This window comes from Nerophis ophidion, linkage group LG03 (assembly GCF_033978795.1).
Source record: "Nerophis ophidion isolate RoL-2023_Sa linkage group LG03, RoL_Noph_v1.0, whole genome shotgun sequence".
Taxonomy (NCBI): domain Eukaryota; kingdom Metazoa; phylum Chordata; class Actinopteri; order Syngnathiformes; family Syngnathidae; genus Nerophis; species Nerophis ophidion.
The window spans coordinates 5,424,773-5,444,189 of NC_084613.1; the positions used below are offsets into that span (position 1 = coordinate 5,424,773).

The 19,417-nt window shown below is 38.8% G+C and overlaps 1 protein-coding gene across 4 annotated transcripts in view; it reads left to right on the forward strand.

Moving 5' to 3' along the window:
* cnih3 (cornichon family AMPA receptor auxiliary protein 3) overlaps positions 1–19,417 on the forward strand; it is a 104,715-nt gene that overhangs the window by 25,543 nt on the left and 59,755 nt on the right. For all 4 annotated transcript variants that reach the window (XM_061894087.1, XM_061894083.1, XM_061894086.1 and 1 more), the window contains exon 2: positions 8,342–8,410. In XM_061894087.1, the coding sequence (XP_061750071.1) occupies positions 8,342–8,410 (69 nt within the window). The remainder of the gene's footprint in view (positions 1–8,341; positions 8,411–19,417) is intronic.

A 19,417-nucleotide genomic window follows, 5' to 3' on the forward strand; every position in this document is an offset into this window, starting at 1 on the left:
AACAACCTAGCAAGCTACGGAGTTTCCCGCCAATGTATTTCTTGTAAAGTGTATAAAAACGAATATGGAAGCTGGACAAATAAGATGCCAAAAACCAACGACTTTCATGTGGTATTAGACAGGAAGGAGGACCTTTTTTTCTCCTCCATTTGAAAACGTGGACATTATCAGCACTATACTGTCTGATTCCAATCAATGCAAGTCATCAGAATCAGGTAACTTATATAACTTATATTCTTGTCTTCATGAAAGATAGGAATCTATATGTTAAACATGCATGTATATTCATTAAAACACCTTTAACATGTCAACAAAAACGGCAAAATAAATAAATGTGAATTATATACTGTATATATAAAGGTATATATATATATGATATGTGTGTATGTATATATGAGGTAGATCACCTCGACTTGGTCATTTATTAAGTAATTGATAAACGTTGAAAAACTTATTGGGGTTTTACCATTTAGTGGTCAATTGTAGGGAATATGTACTGTACTGTGCAATCTACTAATAAAAGTTTCAATCAATCAATCAATCAATCAATACATGCCTACTGAGCCTATGGTGCTGTTAAGTTATTGTGGCTCAATTTGCCTTAATTCTTATTTTATTTTAATGTATTATTATTTAATATATAATATTGTTTTAGTTGCTTAAGAGATATTCCTGGCTGTGAATTGGCTCGTTGCTATTTTTTATGTTTTTGTGCATTATCTGTTGCCGTAATCATTAAACAAACAGGTTACTCATCAGTTACTCAGTACTTGAGTAGTTTTTTCACAACATACTTTTTACTTTTACTCAAGTAAATATTTGGGTGACTACTCCTTACTTTTACTTGAGTAATAAATCTGTAATAAATCTTGAGTACAATTTCTGGCTACTCTACCCACCTCTGGTTGCCGGCATCAAATTCTAAAGTTAATGATTATTTGAACATCAAATATGTTGTCTTTGTAGCGTATTCAACTGAATATGGGTTGAAAAGGATTAGCAAATCATTGTATTCTGTTTATATTTACATCAAACACAATTTCCCAACTCATATGGAAACAGGGTTTGTCTAAGGTCCGTTCCGTCCTATGTTCTGTCTGTATAGTTAGATCCTGAGCATATAGAGTTGTGTAGAGGACTCCCAGATGTCTGCAAGGAACAGATTGGATTTCCTGTGAGTGAAGTAAAGGGTTAAGTGTGTCCAGACTATTTATCAACATCAGGGAAAGTGCCAAGGTGTGCTGCACAGATAGCGGTCCTGAAGGGAGCCTGCGAGCAATTAAAACCCCGAGCCGGCTCCCAGCTCTCGGGTGACCGCTGACCTCCGGGAAGTCTGCAGCACAGATTCGGATCCTGGCTAAATCCTTCTAGGGATTATTGAAATCCTGTCAATTGAACCATAACACTCCGTTTGTTTCCTTTGAACCAATTTGAAGCAAGTGATGACTTCCTGAGAGAGAATCCATCAGCGAATCAGTCGTCCGGAATCTTTGGTTGGTCTATGTCCCCCCCTCCCTTGTGGGAGTATATACCTGTACTGGCTCACCTGCACTGGCTTCCTGTGCACTTAAGATGTGACTTTAAGGTTTTACTACTTACGTATAAAATACTACACGGTCTAGCTCCATCCTATCTTGCAGATTGTATTGTACCATATGTCCCGGCAAGAAATCTGCCTTCAAAAGACTCCGGCTTATTAGTGATTCCTAGAGCCCAAAAAAAGTCTGCGGGCTATAGAGCCTTTTCCGTTCGGGCTCCAGTACTCTGGAATGCCCTCCCGGTAACAGTTCGAGATGCCACCTCAGTAGAAGCATTTAAGTCTCACCTTAAAGACCATTTATATACTCTAGCCTTTAAATAGACCCCCTTTTTAGACCAGTTGATCTGCCGCTTCTTTTCTTTCTCCTATGTCCCCCCCTCCCTTATGGAGGGGGTCCGGTCCGATAACCATGGATGAAGTACTGGCTGTCCAGAGTCGAGACCCAGGATGGACCGCTTGCCTGTATCGGTTGGGGACATCTCTACACTGCTGATCCGCCTCCGCTTGAGATGGTTTCCTGTGGACGGGACTCTCGCTGCTGTCTTGGATCCGCTTTGAACTGAACTCTCGCGGCTGTGTTGGAGCCACTATGGATTGAACTTTCACAGTATCATGTTAGACCCGCTCCACATCCATTGCTTTCGGTCCCTTAGAGTACGAATAAGCAGTCCCTCTTCTTTTTTGAACAGACTTAAATGAGTTGTCACTTTATTAACAATATAAAGGTTTTTTAACAAAATAAAGGTTTTTTAAAAAAAGGTACCTTGCACAAGAATCATGTACTTACCATGAAAAACACAATAATGCTGAATGCCATTCTAAAGTGTAACTAAAGTGTAAGTAAAGTGTCTAAAATATAACTATAGTGTAACTAAAGTGTAAATAAACTGTCACTAAAGAGTAACTAAAGTGTCTAAAATGTAACTATAGTGTAACTAAAATGTAACAAAAGTGTCTAAGGTGTAACTAAAGTGTAACTAAAGAGTAATTAAACCGTCCAAAATGTAACTATAGTGTAACTAAAGTGTAAATAAACAGTGTCTAAAGTGTCTAAAATGTAACTATAGTGTAACTAAAATGTAACTAAAGTGTCAAAGGTGTGACTGAAGTCTCTACGCTGCTGATCCGCCTCCGCTTGAGATGGTTTCCAGTGGACGGGACTCTCGCTGCTGTCTTGGATCCGCTTTGAACTGAACTCTCGCGACTGTGTTGGATCCACTATGGATTGAACTTTCACAGTATCATGTTAGACCCGCTCGACATCCATTGCTTTCGGTCCCTTAGAGTACGAATAAGCAGTCCCTCTTCTTTTTTGAACAGACTTAAATGAGTTGTCACTTTATTAACAATATAAAGGTTTTTTAACAAAATAAAGGTTTTTTAAAAAAAGGTACCTTGCACAAGAATCATGTACTTACCAAGAAAAACACAATAATGCTGAATGCCATTCTAAAGTGTAACTAAAGTGTAAGTAAAGTGTCTAAAATATAACTATAGTGTAACTAAAGTGTAAATAAACTGTAACTAAAGAGTAACTAAAGTGTCTAAAATGTAACTATAGTGTAACTAAAATGTAACAAAAGTGTCTAAGGTGTAACTAAAGTGTAACTAAAGAGTAATTAAACCGTCCAAAATGTAACTATAGTGTAACTAAAGTGTAAATAAACAGTGTCTAAAGTGTCTAAAATGTAACTATAGTGTAACTAAAATGTAACTAAAGTGTCAAAGGTGTGACTGAAGTCTCTACGCTGCTGATCCGCCTCCGCTTGGGATGGTTTCCTGTGGACGGGACTCTCGCTGCTGTCTTGGATCCGCTTTGAACTGAACTCTCGCGACTGTGTTGGATCCACTATGGATTGAACTTTCACAGTATCATGTTAGACCCGCTCGACATCCATTGCTTTCGGTCCCCTAGAGGGGGGGGTTGCCCACATCTGAGGTCCTCTCCAAGATTTCTCATAGTCAGCATTGTCACTGGCGTCCCACTGGATGTGAATTCTCCCTGCCCACTGGGTGTGAGTTTTCCTTGCCCTTTTGTGGGTTCTTCCGAGGATGTTGTAGTCGTAATGATTTGTGCAGTCCTTTGAGACATTTGTGATTTAGGGCTATATAAATAAACATTGAACGATTGATTGATTTGTAGCGTGCAGCACATTTTCCAACGGCTGACTTGAGACCACATAAACAAAATAAAGCATTACTGTACTGCTGACTGGCAGTGACAACATGTACACAAATTCATGCTCAACACAATGTGGATCCTTCAAATACCTTTTTACAATACATTGAAAAAGTTGACACACAGCTGCCATGCAGATATTTTTTTCCTTTTGTTTTTATTTTCTTTTTTTCCCCTGGGAAAAAGGACAAAAAAATCAATGTTTTTATGTGGAAAAATGTTGTGTGGTTGTGTCATGATCCACTACTTGGATCATGACATGTTCTGGTTTTGTTCTGTTGTGTTATCACCCTGTTTAGTATTTGACTTCCTTAGTTCCTGGTGGCACTCCCTGTTTTGTTTCTGTTGCCTAGTTACGCATTTAGTGTCACCTGTCTCTTGTTTGTTGTCGCGCTCTATCCATCCATCCATCCATTTTCTGCCGCTTATTCCCTACTATCGTTGCGCACCTGCCTCCTAATTTTCCGTCCCTATTTAAAGGGGAACATTATCACAATTTCAAAAGGGGTAAAAACAATAAAAATCAGTTCCCAGTGGCTTGTTGTGTTTTTTGAAGTTTTTTTCAAACTTTTACCGGTTCCGGAATATCCCTAAATAAAGCTTTAAAGTGCCTTATTTTCGCTATCTTCGAAACCACTATCCATTTCCCTGTGACGTCATACAGTGCTGCCAATACAAACAACATGGCGGTTACCACAGCAAGATATAGCGACATTAGCTCGGATTCAAACTCGGATTTCAGTGACTTAAGCGATTCAACCGATTACGCATGTATTGAAACAGATGGTTGGAGTATGGAGGTAGATAGCGAAAACAAAATTGAAGAAGAAATTGAAGCTATTGAGCGAATAGCTATTGACACTATTCGGCCATAGCGTGGGTGTACCTAATGAAGTGGCCCATAGCATGGCTGCCTTATTAGCATCGCCGGTAAAATGTGCGGACCAAACGATCGGGACTTTCGCATCTTGTGACACTGGAGCAACTTAAATCTGTCGATTGGTAAGTGTTTGTTTCGCATTATATGTGGGTATCTAGTTTCAAATGTACATACAGCTAGCGTAAATAGCATGTTAGCGTCGATTAGCGTAGCATGTTAGCATTGATTAGCTGGCAGTCACGTCGCGACCAAATATGTCTGATTAGCACATAAGTCAACATCAACAAAACTCACCTTTGTGATTTCGTTGACTTTATCGTTGCAAATGCATCTGCAGGTTATCCATACATCTCTGTGCCATGTCTGTCTTAGCATCGCCGCTCAAATGTGGAGACACTCTGGCACATTCAATGGGGGTCTGGCGGCAGATTTCCTGCCAGTGGTGCAACTTGAATCCCTCCCTGTTAGTGTTGTTACACCCTCCGACAACACACCCACGAGGCATGATGTCTCCAAGGTTCCAAAAAATAGTCGGAAAAAACGGAAAATAACAGAACTGAGACCCGGTGTTTGTAATGTGAAAATGAAAATGGCGGGTGTGTTACCTCGGTGACGTCATCGCTAAAAGACCGATAAACAGTAAGGCGTTTAATTTGCCAAAATTCACCCATTTAGAGTTGGGAAATCGGTTAAAAAAATACATGGTCTTTTTTCTGCACCATCAAGGTATATATTGACGCTTACATAGGTCTGCTGATAATGTTCCCCTTTAATGCATGCGCCTTATAGTCCGGTGATGATGAAGATGACAAGTAACTCTGCAACCCAGTAAGACAATGGCCAAGCATCACAGTCTGGATCCTCTGGGAAATAACACGTAAGGAGTAGCATGTCGGTGTGGAGCAAGGGAAATAACCTGCTTTGAAGTCCAGCTCTGCCGTGTCTCTGAAGACAACACACGAGACACTTTCGTCCCCAGTAAAAGACACTTGCCACGTGTCTCGATTTCTTTTTGTCATTGCACACATGCATACTGCAATGCAGAGCAGCGTTTTTCACCAACTGTGTGCCGTGGGAGACGATCTCATTTCACCTATTTGGGTTAAAAATATTTCGTTTCGCAAACCAGTCATTATAGTCTGCAAATGAGCTGTTGTTGTTGAGTGTTGGTGCTGTCGAGAGCGGTAATACTCTTCCATATCAGTAGGGGGCAGCAGGTAGAAAAGGTGACTAATGCTTCAAACCAAAAATAAACAAAATCAATCGATCAATCAATGTTTATTTATATAACCCTAAATCAGAAGTGTCTCAAAGGGCTGCTCGGTACAGAGCCCACATACGGGCAAGGAAAAACTCACCCCAGTGGGATGTCGGGGGCAGTGACTGTGAGAAACCTTGGAGAGGACCACATATGTGGGGAAAAAAAATCATTGTGCCCCAAGTCATAAATAGAATAGAATAGAATAGAATAGAATAGAAAGTACTTTATTGATCCCTGGGGGAAATTCAGCACCACAGTTTGCTCACAAAAGATAATAAAAACTTCGGTACTTTTCACATGTGAATAACATAAATACAGTCTATTGTACAGCATTATTCACTTGTGAATAACAAGTAGTCTATTATACAGCATTATTCACTTGTGAATAATATAAATACAGTATATTATAAAGCATTATTCATATGTGAAGAACATAAATACAGTCTATTATACAGCATTATTCACATATGAATAATATAAATACAGTCTATTATACAGCATTATTCACATGTGAATAACATACATACATTCTATTATACAGCATTATTCACATGTGAATAATATAAATACAGTCTATTATACAGCATTATTCACATGTGAATAATGCTGTATAAGAGATTGTATTTATATTTTTCGCGTGTGAATATAAATACAGTCTATTACACAGCATTATTCACATGTGAATAATATAAATATAGTCCATTATACAGTATTATTCACATGTGAATAACATAAATACAGTTTATTATACAGCATTATTCACATGTGAATAATATAAATACTGTCTATTACAAAGCATTATTCACATGTGAATAATATAAATACAGTGTATTATAAAGCATTATTCATATGTGAATAATATAAATACGGTCTATTATACAGCATTATTCACATGTGAATAACATAAATACAGTCTATTATACAGCATTATTCACATGTGAATAATATAAATACAGTCTATTATACAGCATTATTCACATGTGAATAACATACATACATTCTATTATACAGCATTATTCACATGTGAATAATATAAATACAGTCTATTATACAGCATTATTCACATGTGAATAATATAAATATAGTCCATTATACAGTATTATTCACATGTGAATAACATAAATACAGTTTATTATACAGCATTATTCACATGTGAATAATATAAATACTGTCTATTACAAAGCATTATTCACATGTGAATAATATAAATACAGTGTATTATAAAGCATTATTCATATGTGAATAATATAAATACGGTCTATTATACAGCATTATTCACATGTGAATAACATAAATACAGTCTATTATACAGCATTATTCACATGTGAATAACATAAATATAGTCCATTATACAGTATTATTCACATGTGAATAACATAAATACAGTCTATTATACAGCATTATTCACATGTGAATAACATAAATATAGTCCATTATACAGTATTATTCACATGTGAATAACATAAATACAGTTTATTATACAGCATTATTCACATGTGAATAATATAAATACTGTCTATTATAAAGCATTATTCACATGTGAATAATATAAATACAGTGTATTATAAAGCATTATTCACACATGAATAACATAAATAGTCTATTATACAGCATTATTCACACGTGAATAACATAAATACAGTTTATTATACAGCATTATTCACATCCGAATAATATAAATACAGTGTATTATACAGCATTATTCACATGTGAATAATATAATTACAGTCTATTATACAGCATTATTTACATGTGAACAACATAAATACAGTCTATTATGCAGCATTATTCACATGTCAATAACAAAAATACAGCGTATTATAAAGCATTATTCATATGTGAATAATATAAATACAGTCTATAATACAGCATTATTCACATGTGAATAACAAAAATACAGTCTATTATACAGCATTATTCTCATGTGAATAACATAAATACAGCGTATTATAAAGCATTATTCATATGTGAATAATATAAATACAGTCTATTATACAGCATTATTCACATGTGAATAACATGAATACGGTGTATTATACAGCATTATTCACACGTGAATAACATAAATACAGTCTATTATACAGCATTATTCTCATGTGAATAACATAAATACAGTCTAATACAAAGCATTATTCATATGTGAATAATATAAATACAGTGTATTATAAAGCATTATTCATATGTGAATAATATAAATACGGTCTATTATACAGCATTATTCACATGTGAATAACATAAATACATTCTATTATACAGCATTATTCACATGTGATTAACATAAATACAGTCTATTATTCACTTGTGAATAACATACATAGTCTATTGTACATTCAAGTCCAGTCTACAAGGAACATGCATTATAAAGTCTCCTGGTCCTGATCAGTATCATCAATGGCAAATAGATGAATTGAGGTTTTTTTTTGTTGTTATTCACTGATTGCGTGATGAAACAATGGCTTCATGTTTCTTCTTCACTTGCAGATTACCGCGTTTGATGAGCTGCAGGCGGACTTCAAGGTGCCCATCGATCAAGGCAACCCCCTCCATGCGGTAGGTTGGATTTCATCTCACTCCACTTGGTGCATGTCTTTGCAGGTGGGAGGGGCCTATCCCCAAGGGCATGTCTTTGGAGGTGGGAGGGGCCTATCCCCAGGTGGAGGTCTTTGGAGGTGGGAGGGGTCTATCCCCAGGTGAATGGCTTTGGAGGTGGGAGGGGCCTATCCCCAGGTGCATGTCTTTGGAGGTGGGAGGAGTCTATCCCCAGGTGGATGTCTTTAGAGGTGGGAGGGGCCTATCCCCAGGTGCATGTCTTTGGAGGTGGGAGGAGTCTATCCCCAGGTGGATGTCTTTGGAGGTGGGAGGGGCCTATCCCCAGGTGCATGTCTTTGGAGGTGGGAGGGGCCTATCCCCAGGTGCATGTCTTTGGAGGTGGGAGGAGTCTATCCCCAGGTGGATGTCTTTAGAGGTGGGAGGGGCCTATCCCCAGGTGCATGTCTTTGGAGGTGGGAGGAGTCTATCCCCAGGTGGATGTCTTTTGAGGTGGGAGGGGCCTATCCCCAGGTGGATGTCTTTGGAGCTGGGAGGAGTCTATCCCCAGGTGGATGTCTTTGGAGGTGGGAGGAGCCTATCCCTAGGTGGATGTCTTTGGAGGTGGGAGGGGCCTATCCCCAGGTGCATGTCTTTGGAGGCGGGGGAAGCCTCAGTACCCGGAGGGAACCCAAGCAGTCAACATACAGAAAGATCCCTAGCCCAGGGCTCGAACCCAGGACCTTCGTATTGTGAGGCACATGCACTAACCCCTGTGTTGCCCCTTATTCAGGATATCTGGACTAAAAATCCAGTTCTTTTTAAATGTTGCAAATGATGGCTGACCTTGAAAATTCTTACTCCTTCCACTGATTTGACCATCAAAACATTCAAACTAGCTTTTGTTCACGTTGCAAACATTATTGCTTTTCCCAAAGCCCACGTTTTCCACACCAAAAATGCCACAGACAATTCTCACAAATTTTCTGCTAATTCCACATTCTCCTTATCCCATTTAAATTCAGCTCTTTAGCATCCACTTGTCATTTCTACACAAATGTCCTCCACTTAGTTGCCTGCCATGGCATGGGAGTACTATCACTAGTGTTACCACTACTACCATATTTCCTTGAATTGCCGCCAGGTAAATAGTATGCGTCTGCCTAGAATTGACGCCGGGTCAAACTTGTTTCGCAAAATATTATTTTTATTAGCGCATGTCTAGAACTTAAGCCGGGTCAAAATTGTTTCGCAAAATAATTTGCATATGCCCAGAATTTCCACCGGGTCAAACTCGTCACGTCACTTGTCATCATTTTCAAAATGGAGGAGGCTGATTTCAATAATTTGAAATCGCATAAAGGGAAGAGGATTAAGAGCTAGTCAGTAGGATTTAAGGTCCAAGCTATTGAATATGCTAAAAAGAACAGTAAGCAGGTATGTTTTATTAACATACCATAGCTGCGTGTGTCAAATATGAGTCATTAAATGACTCCCGCCTCCTGGTGGTAGAGGGCGCTAGTGATCCTTCTTGCGACTACGTGGCCGCAGAAGAAGTGACAACAAGCCGCAAGAGTGAGCAGCGATCGTTTATTTTTTCTTCTCGCTTGCACTTTTAACATGGAGGATTACATATCTAAAATAAAACAGTTTTTTATAAACTGGACTTTCAAACGAAGTAGGAGCTAATAAAGGAAGATCTCCATCGATACAGAGATTTGAGACTTAGTAAGCATAGTGATGCCGTATTTGTTCTTCTGTGGATGCGTCGGGCAAGAACACAACGAATGGTAAGAAAATAAAGATTTATTTAACTAATAAAAAAGGCTAGAACTAAAACACCGGTGCTAGGCAGATGAGGCAAACACGTTTTGCTAGCATGAGATCTAGGGAAACGAACAGAAACATTACACTTGGCACGAAGGCACAAAGAAGCCAAACAAAAGCTACTAGCATGAGAGCTAGGGAAACGAACAGAAACATTACACTTGGCACGAAGGCACAAAGAAGCAAAGCAAAAGCTACTAGCATGAGAGCTAGGGAGAAACTAGGCGTAGCGTGAAAGCTAGCGAGAGGAAAATAATGAAAAGCAGTCGTCAATTGTAAGCAAATTAGGAACCGGGAATGAAATAACAAAAGGGGCAGGCTTAAATAAGAGGATCAGGTGAAAACTAATGAGCAACCATGGTAACAGACTAAACACAGGAAATAAGGAGGTCAAACTACAAAATGTGATATAAAAAAGGAACAAAGCAACAACATGGTATGATCCGGGCATCGGATCATAACAAGAGAGACTTTTAAATCTGAAGAAAGATAAGGAAGACTTCTATAAACAAGTTATCGATGCTTTTGATCAGAAGGAGCTGCACATGGACTTCATTTATAAATAAAGGTAAGACCATAATAACGTTTTTTTTAATTAAATGTGCTTTTCATGATGGTACCCTTACATCACACTCAAATTTATAAGCGCAGGCCTAAATTTACCGCATGCCTTTGGTAAGTGCCAAAGTGAGAAGGGGTTTAAATTAATTAGCGACCCGACGGCAACTCAAGGAAATACGGTAATTTCGGTATAGCTGGAATGGTGCCAGCAACTTGAGGGTTCATCTTAGTCACTGCCGTTGTGTCCTTGGGCAAGACCCTTTAGCCACTTGATCCCAGTGCTTTAAATGGAACTGAGGTCATGGCTTTCGCTATGTAAAGCGCTATGAGTCACTAGAGAAAAGCGCTATATAAATATAATTCACTTCACTACAAATACTAGCACTAGGACTGTATTTTCCTATAAATTTCTGACATTAGTACGAAATCCACTTCCTGAGTGCATATAATGACAATGTACATTTTGATGATGCGTTCAATGGTCACAATTGCAGTTGTTTTTTTTTTATTCAAAATTACTTTCCGAGCTTACGTGAGGACTTAAGCTGTTAGTGATGCAGTTTATGCAAACGGCGATTTAATTGGAACACGGACTTGATTGACTTTACTGAATATTAGCCCCACTGCTGGAGTTAATACTCTGGATTATACATAAGCCCTCAATCTTCCTCAGCATCCAGAGTAAACAAAAGGGCTGTGCGGTGAAAATTAAAGTTGTTTGTTTTTTTTATTATCTGTGTGTGTTTTAAAAAATATATATATCATTCTAATCTTTTTCATTGTTTCTGCTCTTAAAATGTCTGACAACGATGCAGTGAAGTAGTAACAAGCATTGGCTCTCTCACTATTATGTTGGATCCACTATGGACTGGACTCTCTCACTATTATGTTAGATCCACTATGGACTGGACTCTAACACTATTATGTTAGATCCACTATGGACTGGACTCTCACACTATTATGTTAAATCCGCTATGGACTGGACTCTCACTATTATGTTAGATCCACTATGGACTGGATTCTCACTATTATGTTAGATCCGCAATGGACTGGACTCTCACTATTATGTTAGATCCACTACGGACTGGACTCACACTATTATGTTAGATCCACTATGGACTGGACTCTCACACTATTATGTTAGATCCACTATGGACTGGACTCTCACTATTATGTTAGATCCACTATGGACTGGACTCTCTCACTATTATGTTAGATCCACTATGGACTGGACTCTCACTATTATGTTAGATCCACTATGGACTGGACTCTCACACTATTATGTTAGATCCACTATGGACTGGACTCTCTCACTATTATGTTAGGTCCACTATGGACTGGACTCTCACTATTATGTTAGATCCACTATGGACTGGACTCTCACTATTATGTTAGATTCACTATGGACTGGACTCTCACTTATATGTTAGATCCACTATGGACTGGACTCTCACTATTATGTTAGATCCACTATGGACTGGACTCTCACTATTATGTTAGATCCACTATGGACTGGACTCTCACACTATTATGTTAGATCCACTATGGACTGGACTCTCACTATTATGTTAGATCCACTATGGACTGGACTCTCACTATTATGTTAGATCCACTATGGACTGGACTCTCACACTATTACAAACCCCATTTCCATATGAGTTGGGAAATTGTGTTAGATGTAAATATAAACAAAATACAATGATTTGCAAATCCTTTTCAACCCATATTCAGTTGAATATGCTACAAAGACAACATATTTGATGTTCAAACTCATAAACTTTATTTTTTTTTGCAAATAATAATTAACTTGGAATTTCATGGCTGCAACACGTGCCAAAGTAGTTGGGAAAGGGCATGTTCACCACTGTGTTACATCACCTTTTCTTTTAACAACACTCTATAAACGTTTGGGAACTGAGGAAACTAATTGTTGAAGCTTTGAAAGTGGAATTCTTTCCCATTCTTGTTTTACGTAGAGCTTCAGTCCTTCAACAGTCCGGGGTCTCCGCTGTCCTATTTTACGCTTCACACATTTTCCATGGGAGACAGGTCTGGACTGCAGGCGGGCCAGGAAAGTACCCGCACTCTTTTTTTACGAAGCCACGCTGTTGTAACACTTGTCTTGCTGAAATAAGCAGGGGCGTCCATGATAACGTTGCTTGGATGACAACATATGTTGCTCCAAAACCTGTATGGACCTTTCAGCATTAATGGTGCCTTCACAGATGTGTAAGTTACCCATGCCTTGGGCACTAATACACCCCCATACCATCACACATGCTGGCTTTTCAACTTTGCGCCTAACAATCCGGATGTTTATTTTCCTCTTTGTTCTGGAGGACACCACATCCACAGTTTCCAAATATAATTTGAAATGTGGACTCGTCAGACCACAGAACACTTTTCCACTTTGGATCAGTCCATCTTAGATGAGCTCGGGCCCAGCGAAGCCGGCGGCGTTTCAGGGTGTTGTTGATAAATGGGTTTTACTTTGCAAAGCAGAGTTTTAACTTGTACTTACAGATGTAGCGACCAACTGTAGTTACTGACAGTGGTTTTATGAAGTGTTCTTGAGGCCATGTGGTGATATCCTTTACACACTGATGTCGGTTTTTGATGCAGAACCGCCTGAGGGTTCAAAGGTCCGTAATACCATTGCTTACGTGCAGTGATTTCTCCAGATTCTCTGAACCTTTTGATGATTTTACAGACCGTAGATGGTAAAATCCCTAAATTCCTTGCAATAGCTCGTTGAGAAATGTTGTTCTAAAACTGTTCGACAATTTGCTTACAAATTGTTTACCCTCACCCCATCCTTGTTTGTGAATTACTTAGCATTTCATGGAAGCTGCTTTTATACCCAATCATGGCACCCACCTGTTCCCAATTAGCCTGCACACCTGTGGGGTGTTCCAAATAAGTGTTTGATGAGCATTTATCAGTATTTATCGCCACATTCCCCAACTTCTTTGTCTTCTAAAGTTAATGATTATTTGCAGAACAAAAAAAATGTTTATCAGTTTGAACATCAAATATGTTGTCTTTGTAGCATATTCAACTGAATATGGGTTGAAAAGGATTCGCAAATCATTGTATTCCGTTTATATTTACATCGAACACAATTTCCCAACTCATATGGAAACGGGGTTTGTATTATTATTTGGCACAGCTGGGGATAGAAAGAGAAAAAAAAGGGAGACATTGTGGGGACAAGAGTGGTCGGATGGCAAGCATGTCTCTGTACATTGCTGCATTCATATTTCCCTCTATCCTGACTAGCCTTTTAGTTCCTGCCGCTGATAAACAACCCCACAGCATGATGCTGCCACCTCTCCTACACCCGTCTGTAAGTTATGTTACACGTAAATACAGTTGAAGAAGACCATTGAGTAACTTCCGAGGTACGGATCTAACACATTTGTTGTTGCTAATGTCGGAATGTGGTGTAAGATTGTGTCCTCGGTCTCTCAGGCCAGCGAGTGACAAGCGCAGCGTGTTCCCTTCTCGAGGAGGCAAAGTTGAGCACTTGTGAACAACACTGCTGGAACTAAAGGCAGAATGTGAGGCTGTGAGAACGTGTTTAATATTTGATGAGGACTTTAAAAGCTTAAGCGCAATAGTGGCTGCAGAGTCAGCAGTTTGCTGAGTTTCTGCTGCTCAAGCCTTTTACACGTTATTATACACGCCTAAGAGTCTTTTACACGTTATTATACACGCCTACAAGCCTTTTACACGTTATTATACACGCCTAAGAGTCTTTTACACGTTATTATACACGCCCACAAGCCTTTTACACGTTATTATACACGCCTACAAGCCTTTTACACGTTATTATACACGCCCACAAGCCTTTTACACGTTATTATACACGCCCACAAGCCTTTTACACGTTATTATACACGGCCACAAGCCTTTTACACGTTATTATACACGCCCACAAGCCTTTTACACGTTATTATACACGCACAGAAGCCTTTTCATGTTATTATACACGCCCACAAGCCTTTTACACGTTATTATACACGCCTAAGAGTCTTTTACACGTTATTATACACGCCTAAGAGTCTTTTACACGTTATTATACACGCCCACAAGCCTTTTACACGTTATTATACACGCCTACAAGCCTTTTACACGTTATTATACACGCCCACAAGCTTTTTACACGTTATTATACACGCCCACAAGCCTTTTACACGTTATTATACACGCCTACAAGCCTTTTACACGTTATTATACACGCCTACAAGCCTTTTACACGTTATTATACGTGCCCACAAGCCTTTTACATGTTATTATACACGCCTAAGAGTCTTTTACACGTTATTATACATGCACAGAAGCCTTTTACATGTTATTATACACGCCCACAAGCTTTTTACACGTTGTTATACACACCCACAAGCCTTTTATATGTTATTATACACGCTCACAAGCCTTTTACATATTATACACGACCACAAGCCATTTACACGTCACTATACACGCCCACAAGCCTTTTACACGTTATCATACACGCCCACAAGCATTTTACACATTATTATACAAGCCCACAAGCTTTTTACACGTTATTATACACGCCCACTAGCCTTTTACACGTTACTATACACGCCCAGAAGCCTTTTACATGTTATTATACACGCCCACAAGCCTTTTACATGTTATTATACACACCCACTAGCCTTTTACACGTTACTATACACGCCCAGAAGCCTTTTACATGTTATTATACACGCCCACAAGCCTTTTACATGTTATTATACACGCCCACAAGCCTTTTCATGTTATTATACACGCCTACAAGCCTTTCACATGTTATTATACACGCTCACAAGCCTTTTACATGTTATTATACACGACCACAAGCCATTTACACGTTATTATACACGCCTACAAGCCTTTTACATGTTATTATACATGCCCACAAGCTTTTTACACGTTATTATACACGCGTACAAGCCTTTTACACGTTATTATACACGCCTACAAGCCTTTTACACGTTACTATTCACGCCCACAAGCCTTTTACACGTTATTATACACGCCTACAAGCCTTTTACACGTTACTATTCACGCCCACAAGCCTTTTACACGTTATTATACACGCCTAAGAGTCTTTTACACGTTATTATACACGCCCACAAGCCTTTTACATGTTATTATACACGCCTAAGAGTCTTTTACACGTTATTATACATGCACAGAAGCCTTTTACATGTTATTATACACGCCCACAAGCCTTTTACACGTTATTATACACGGCCACAAGCCTTTTACACGTTATTATACACGCCCACAAGCCTTTTACACGTTATTATACACGCACAGAAGCCTTTTCATGTTATTATACACGCCCACAAGCCTTTTACACGTTATTATACACGCCTAAGAGTCTTTTACACGTTATTATACACGCCTAAGAGTCTTTTACACGTTATTATACACGCCCACAAGCCTTTTACACGTTATTATACACGCCTACAAGCCTTTTACACGTTATTATACACGCCCACAAGCTTTTTACATGTTATTATACACGCCCACAAGCCTTTTACACGTTATTATACACGCCTACAAGCCTTTTACACGTTATTATACACGCCTACAAGCCTTTTACACGTTATTATACATGCCCACAAGCTTTTTACACGTTACTATACACGCCCACAAGCCTTTTACACGTTATTATACACGCTCACAAGCTTTTTACACGTTATTATACACGCCCACAAGCCTTTTACACGTTATTATACACGCCCACAAGCCTTTTAGACGTTATTATACACGCCCACAAGCCTTTTACACGTTATTATACACGCCTATAAGTCTTTTGCACGTTATTATACACGCCCACAAGCCTTTTACACGTTATTACACACACCCACAAGCCTTTTACACGTTATTATACACGCCCACAAACCTTTTACACGTTATCATACACGCCCACAAGCCTTTTCATGTTATTATACACGCCCACAAGCCTTTTACACGTCATTATACACGCCCACAAGCCTTTTACACGCTATCATACACACTTAGAAGCATAGAACAAGTATTATACACACCCACAAGCCTTTTACATGCTATTATACAAGCTTAGAAGCATAATACAAGTATTATACACGCCCACAAGCCTTTTACACGCTATTATACACGCTTAGAAGCATAGTACATGTTATTATACATGGCCGGAAGCCTTTTACACGTTATTATACATGCCCAGAAGCCTTTTACACGTTATTATACACGCTTAGAAGCCTCTTACACGTTTTTATACACACCCAGAAGCCTTTTACATGTTATTATACACGCTTAGAAGCCTCTTACACGTTTTTATACACACCCAGAAGCCTTTTACATGTTATTATACATGCCCAGAAGCTTTTTACACGTTATTATACATGCCCAGAAGCCTTTTACACGTTATTATACACGCTTAGAAGCCTCTTACACGTTTTTATTCACACCCAGAAGCCTTTTGCACGTTGCTTTACACGGCCACTAGCTGTTTACACATTATTATACATGCCCACAAGCCTTTTACTTGTTATTATACACGCCCACAAGCCTTTTACACGTTATTATACACGCCTACAAGCCTTTTACACGTTACTATTCACGCCCACAAGCCTTTTACACGTTATTATACACGCCTAAGAGTCTTTTACACGTTATTATACACGCCTAAGAGTCTTTTACACGTTATTATACATGCCCACAAGCCTTTTACATGTTATTATACACGCCTAAGAGTCTTTTACACGTTATTATACATGCCCACAAGCCTTTTACACGTTATTATACACGCACAGAAGCCTTTTACATGTTATTATACACGCCCACAAGCCTTTTACACGTTATTATACACGGCCAAAGGCCTTTTACACGTTATTATACACGGCCAAAGGCCTTTTACACGTTATTATACACGCCCACAAGCCTTTTACACGTTATTATACACGCACAGAAGCCTTTTACATGTTATTATACACGCCCACAAGCCTTTTACACGTTATTATACACGCCTAAGAGTCTTTTACACGTTATTATACACCCCTACAAGCCTTTTACATGTTATTATACACGCCCACAAGCCTTTTACACGTTATTATACACGCCTACAAGCCTTTTACACGTTATTATACATGCCCACAAGCCTTTTACACGTTATCATACACGCCCACAAGCATTTTACACGTTATTATACAAGCCCACAAGCTTTTTACACGTTATTATACACGCCCACTAGCCTTTTACACGTTACTATACATGCCCAGAAGCCTTTTACATGTTATTATACACGCCCACAAGCCTTTTACATGTTATTATACACACCCACAAGCCTTTTCATGTTATTATACACGCCCACAAGCCTTTTACATGTTATTATACACGCCCAGAAGCCTTTTACGTGTTATTATACACGCCCACAAGCCTTTTACACGTTATTATACACGCCCACAAGCCTTTTACACGTTATTATACACGCCCACAAGCCTTTTACATGTTATTATACACGCCCACAAGCTTTTTACATGTTACTTTACACGCCTACAAGCCTTTTACACGTTATTATACACGCCCACTAGCCTTTTACATGTTATTATACACGCCTACAAGTCTTTTACACGTCATTATACACGCCTACAAGCCTTTTACACGTTATTATACACGCCCACAAGCCTTTTACACGTTATTATACACGCCTACAAATCTTTTACACATTATTATACACGCCCACAAGCCTTTTACACGTTATTATACACGCCCACTAGCCTTTTACACGCTATTATACACGCTTAGAAGCCTCTTACACGTTGTAAATACACGCCCACAAGCCTTTTACACGTTATTATACACGCCCACAAGCCTTTAACACGTATTATACACGCCCACAAGCCTTTAACACGTTATTATACACGCCCACAATCCTTTTACACGTTATTATACACGCCCACAAGCCTTTTACACGCTATTATACACGCTTAGAAGCCTCTTACACGTTATTATACACGCCCACAAGCTTTTTACACGCTATTATACACGCTTAGAAGCCTCTTACACGTTATTATACACAGCCACAAGCCTTTTACACGCTATTATACACGCTTAGAAGCATAGTACAAGTATTATACACACCCACAAGCCTTTTACATGCTATTATACACGCTTAGAAGCATAGTACAAGTATTATACACACCCACAAGCTTTTTACACGCTATTATACACGCTTAGAAGCCTCTTACACATTATTATACACAGCCACAAGCCTTTTACACGCTATTATACACGCTTAGAAGCATAGTACAAGTATTATACACGCCCACAAGCCTTTTACATGCTATTATACACGTTATAAGCATCTTGCAAGTATTATACACACCCACAAGCCTTTTACACGCTATTATACACGCTTAGAAGCTTCTTACATGTTATTATACATGCCCAGAAGCCTTTTACACGTTATTATACACGCCCAGAAGCCTTTTACACGTTATTATACATGCTTAGAAGCCTCTTACACGTTTTTATACACACTCAGAAGCCTTTTGCACGTTACTATACATGACCACAAGCTGTTTACACATTATTATACAAGCCCAGAAGTCGTTTACACATTATTATACACGCCCAGAAGTCTTT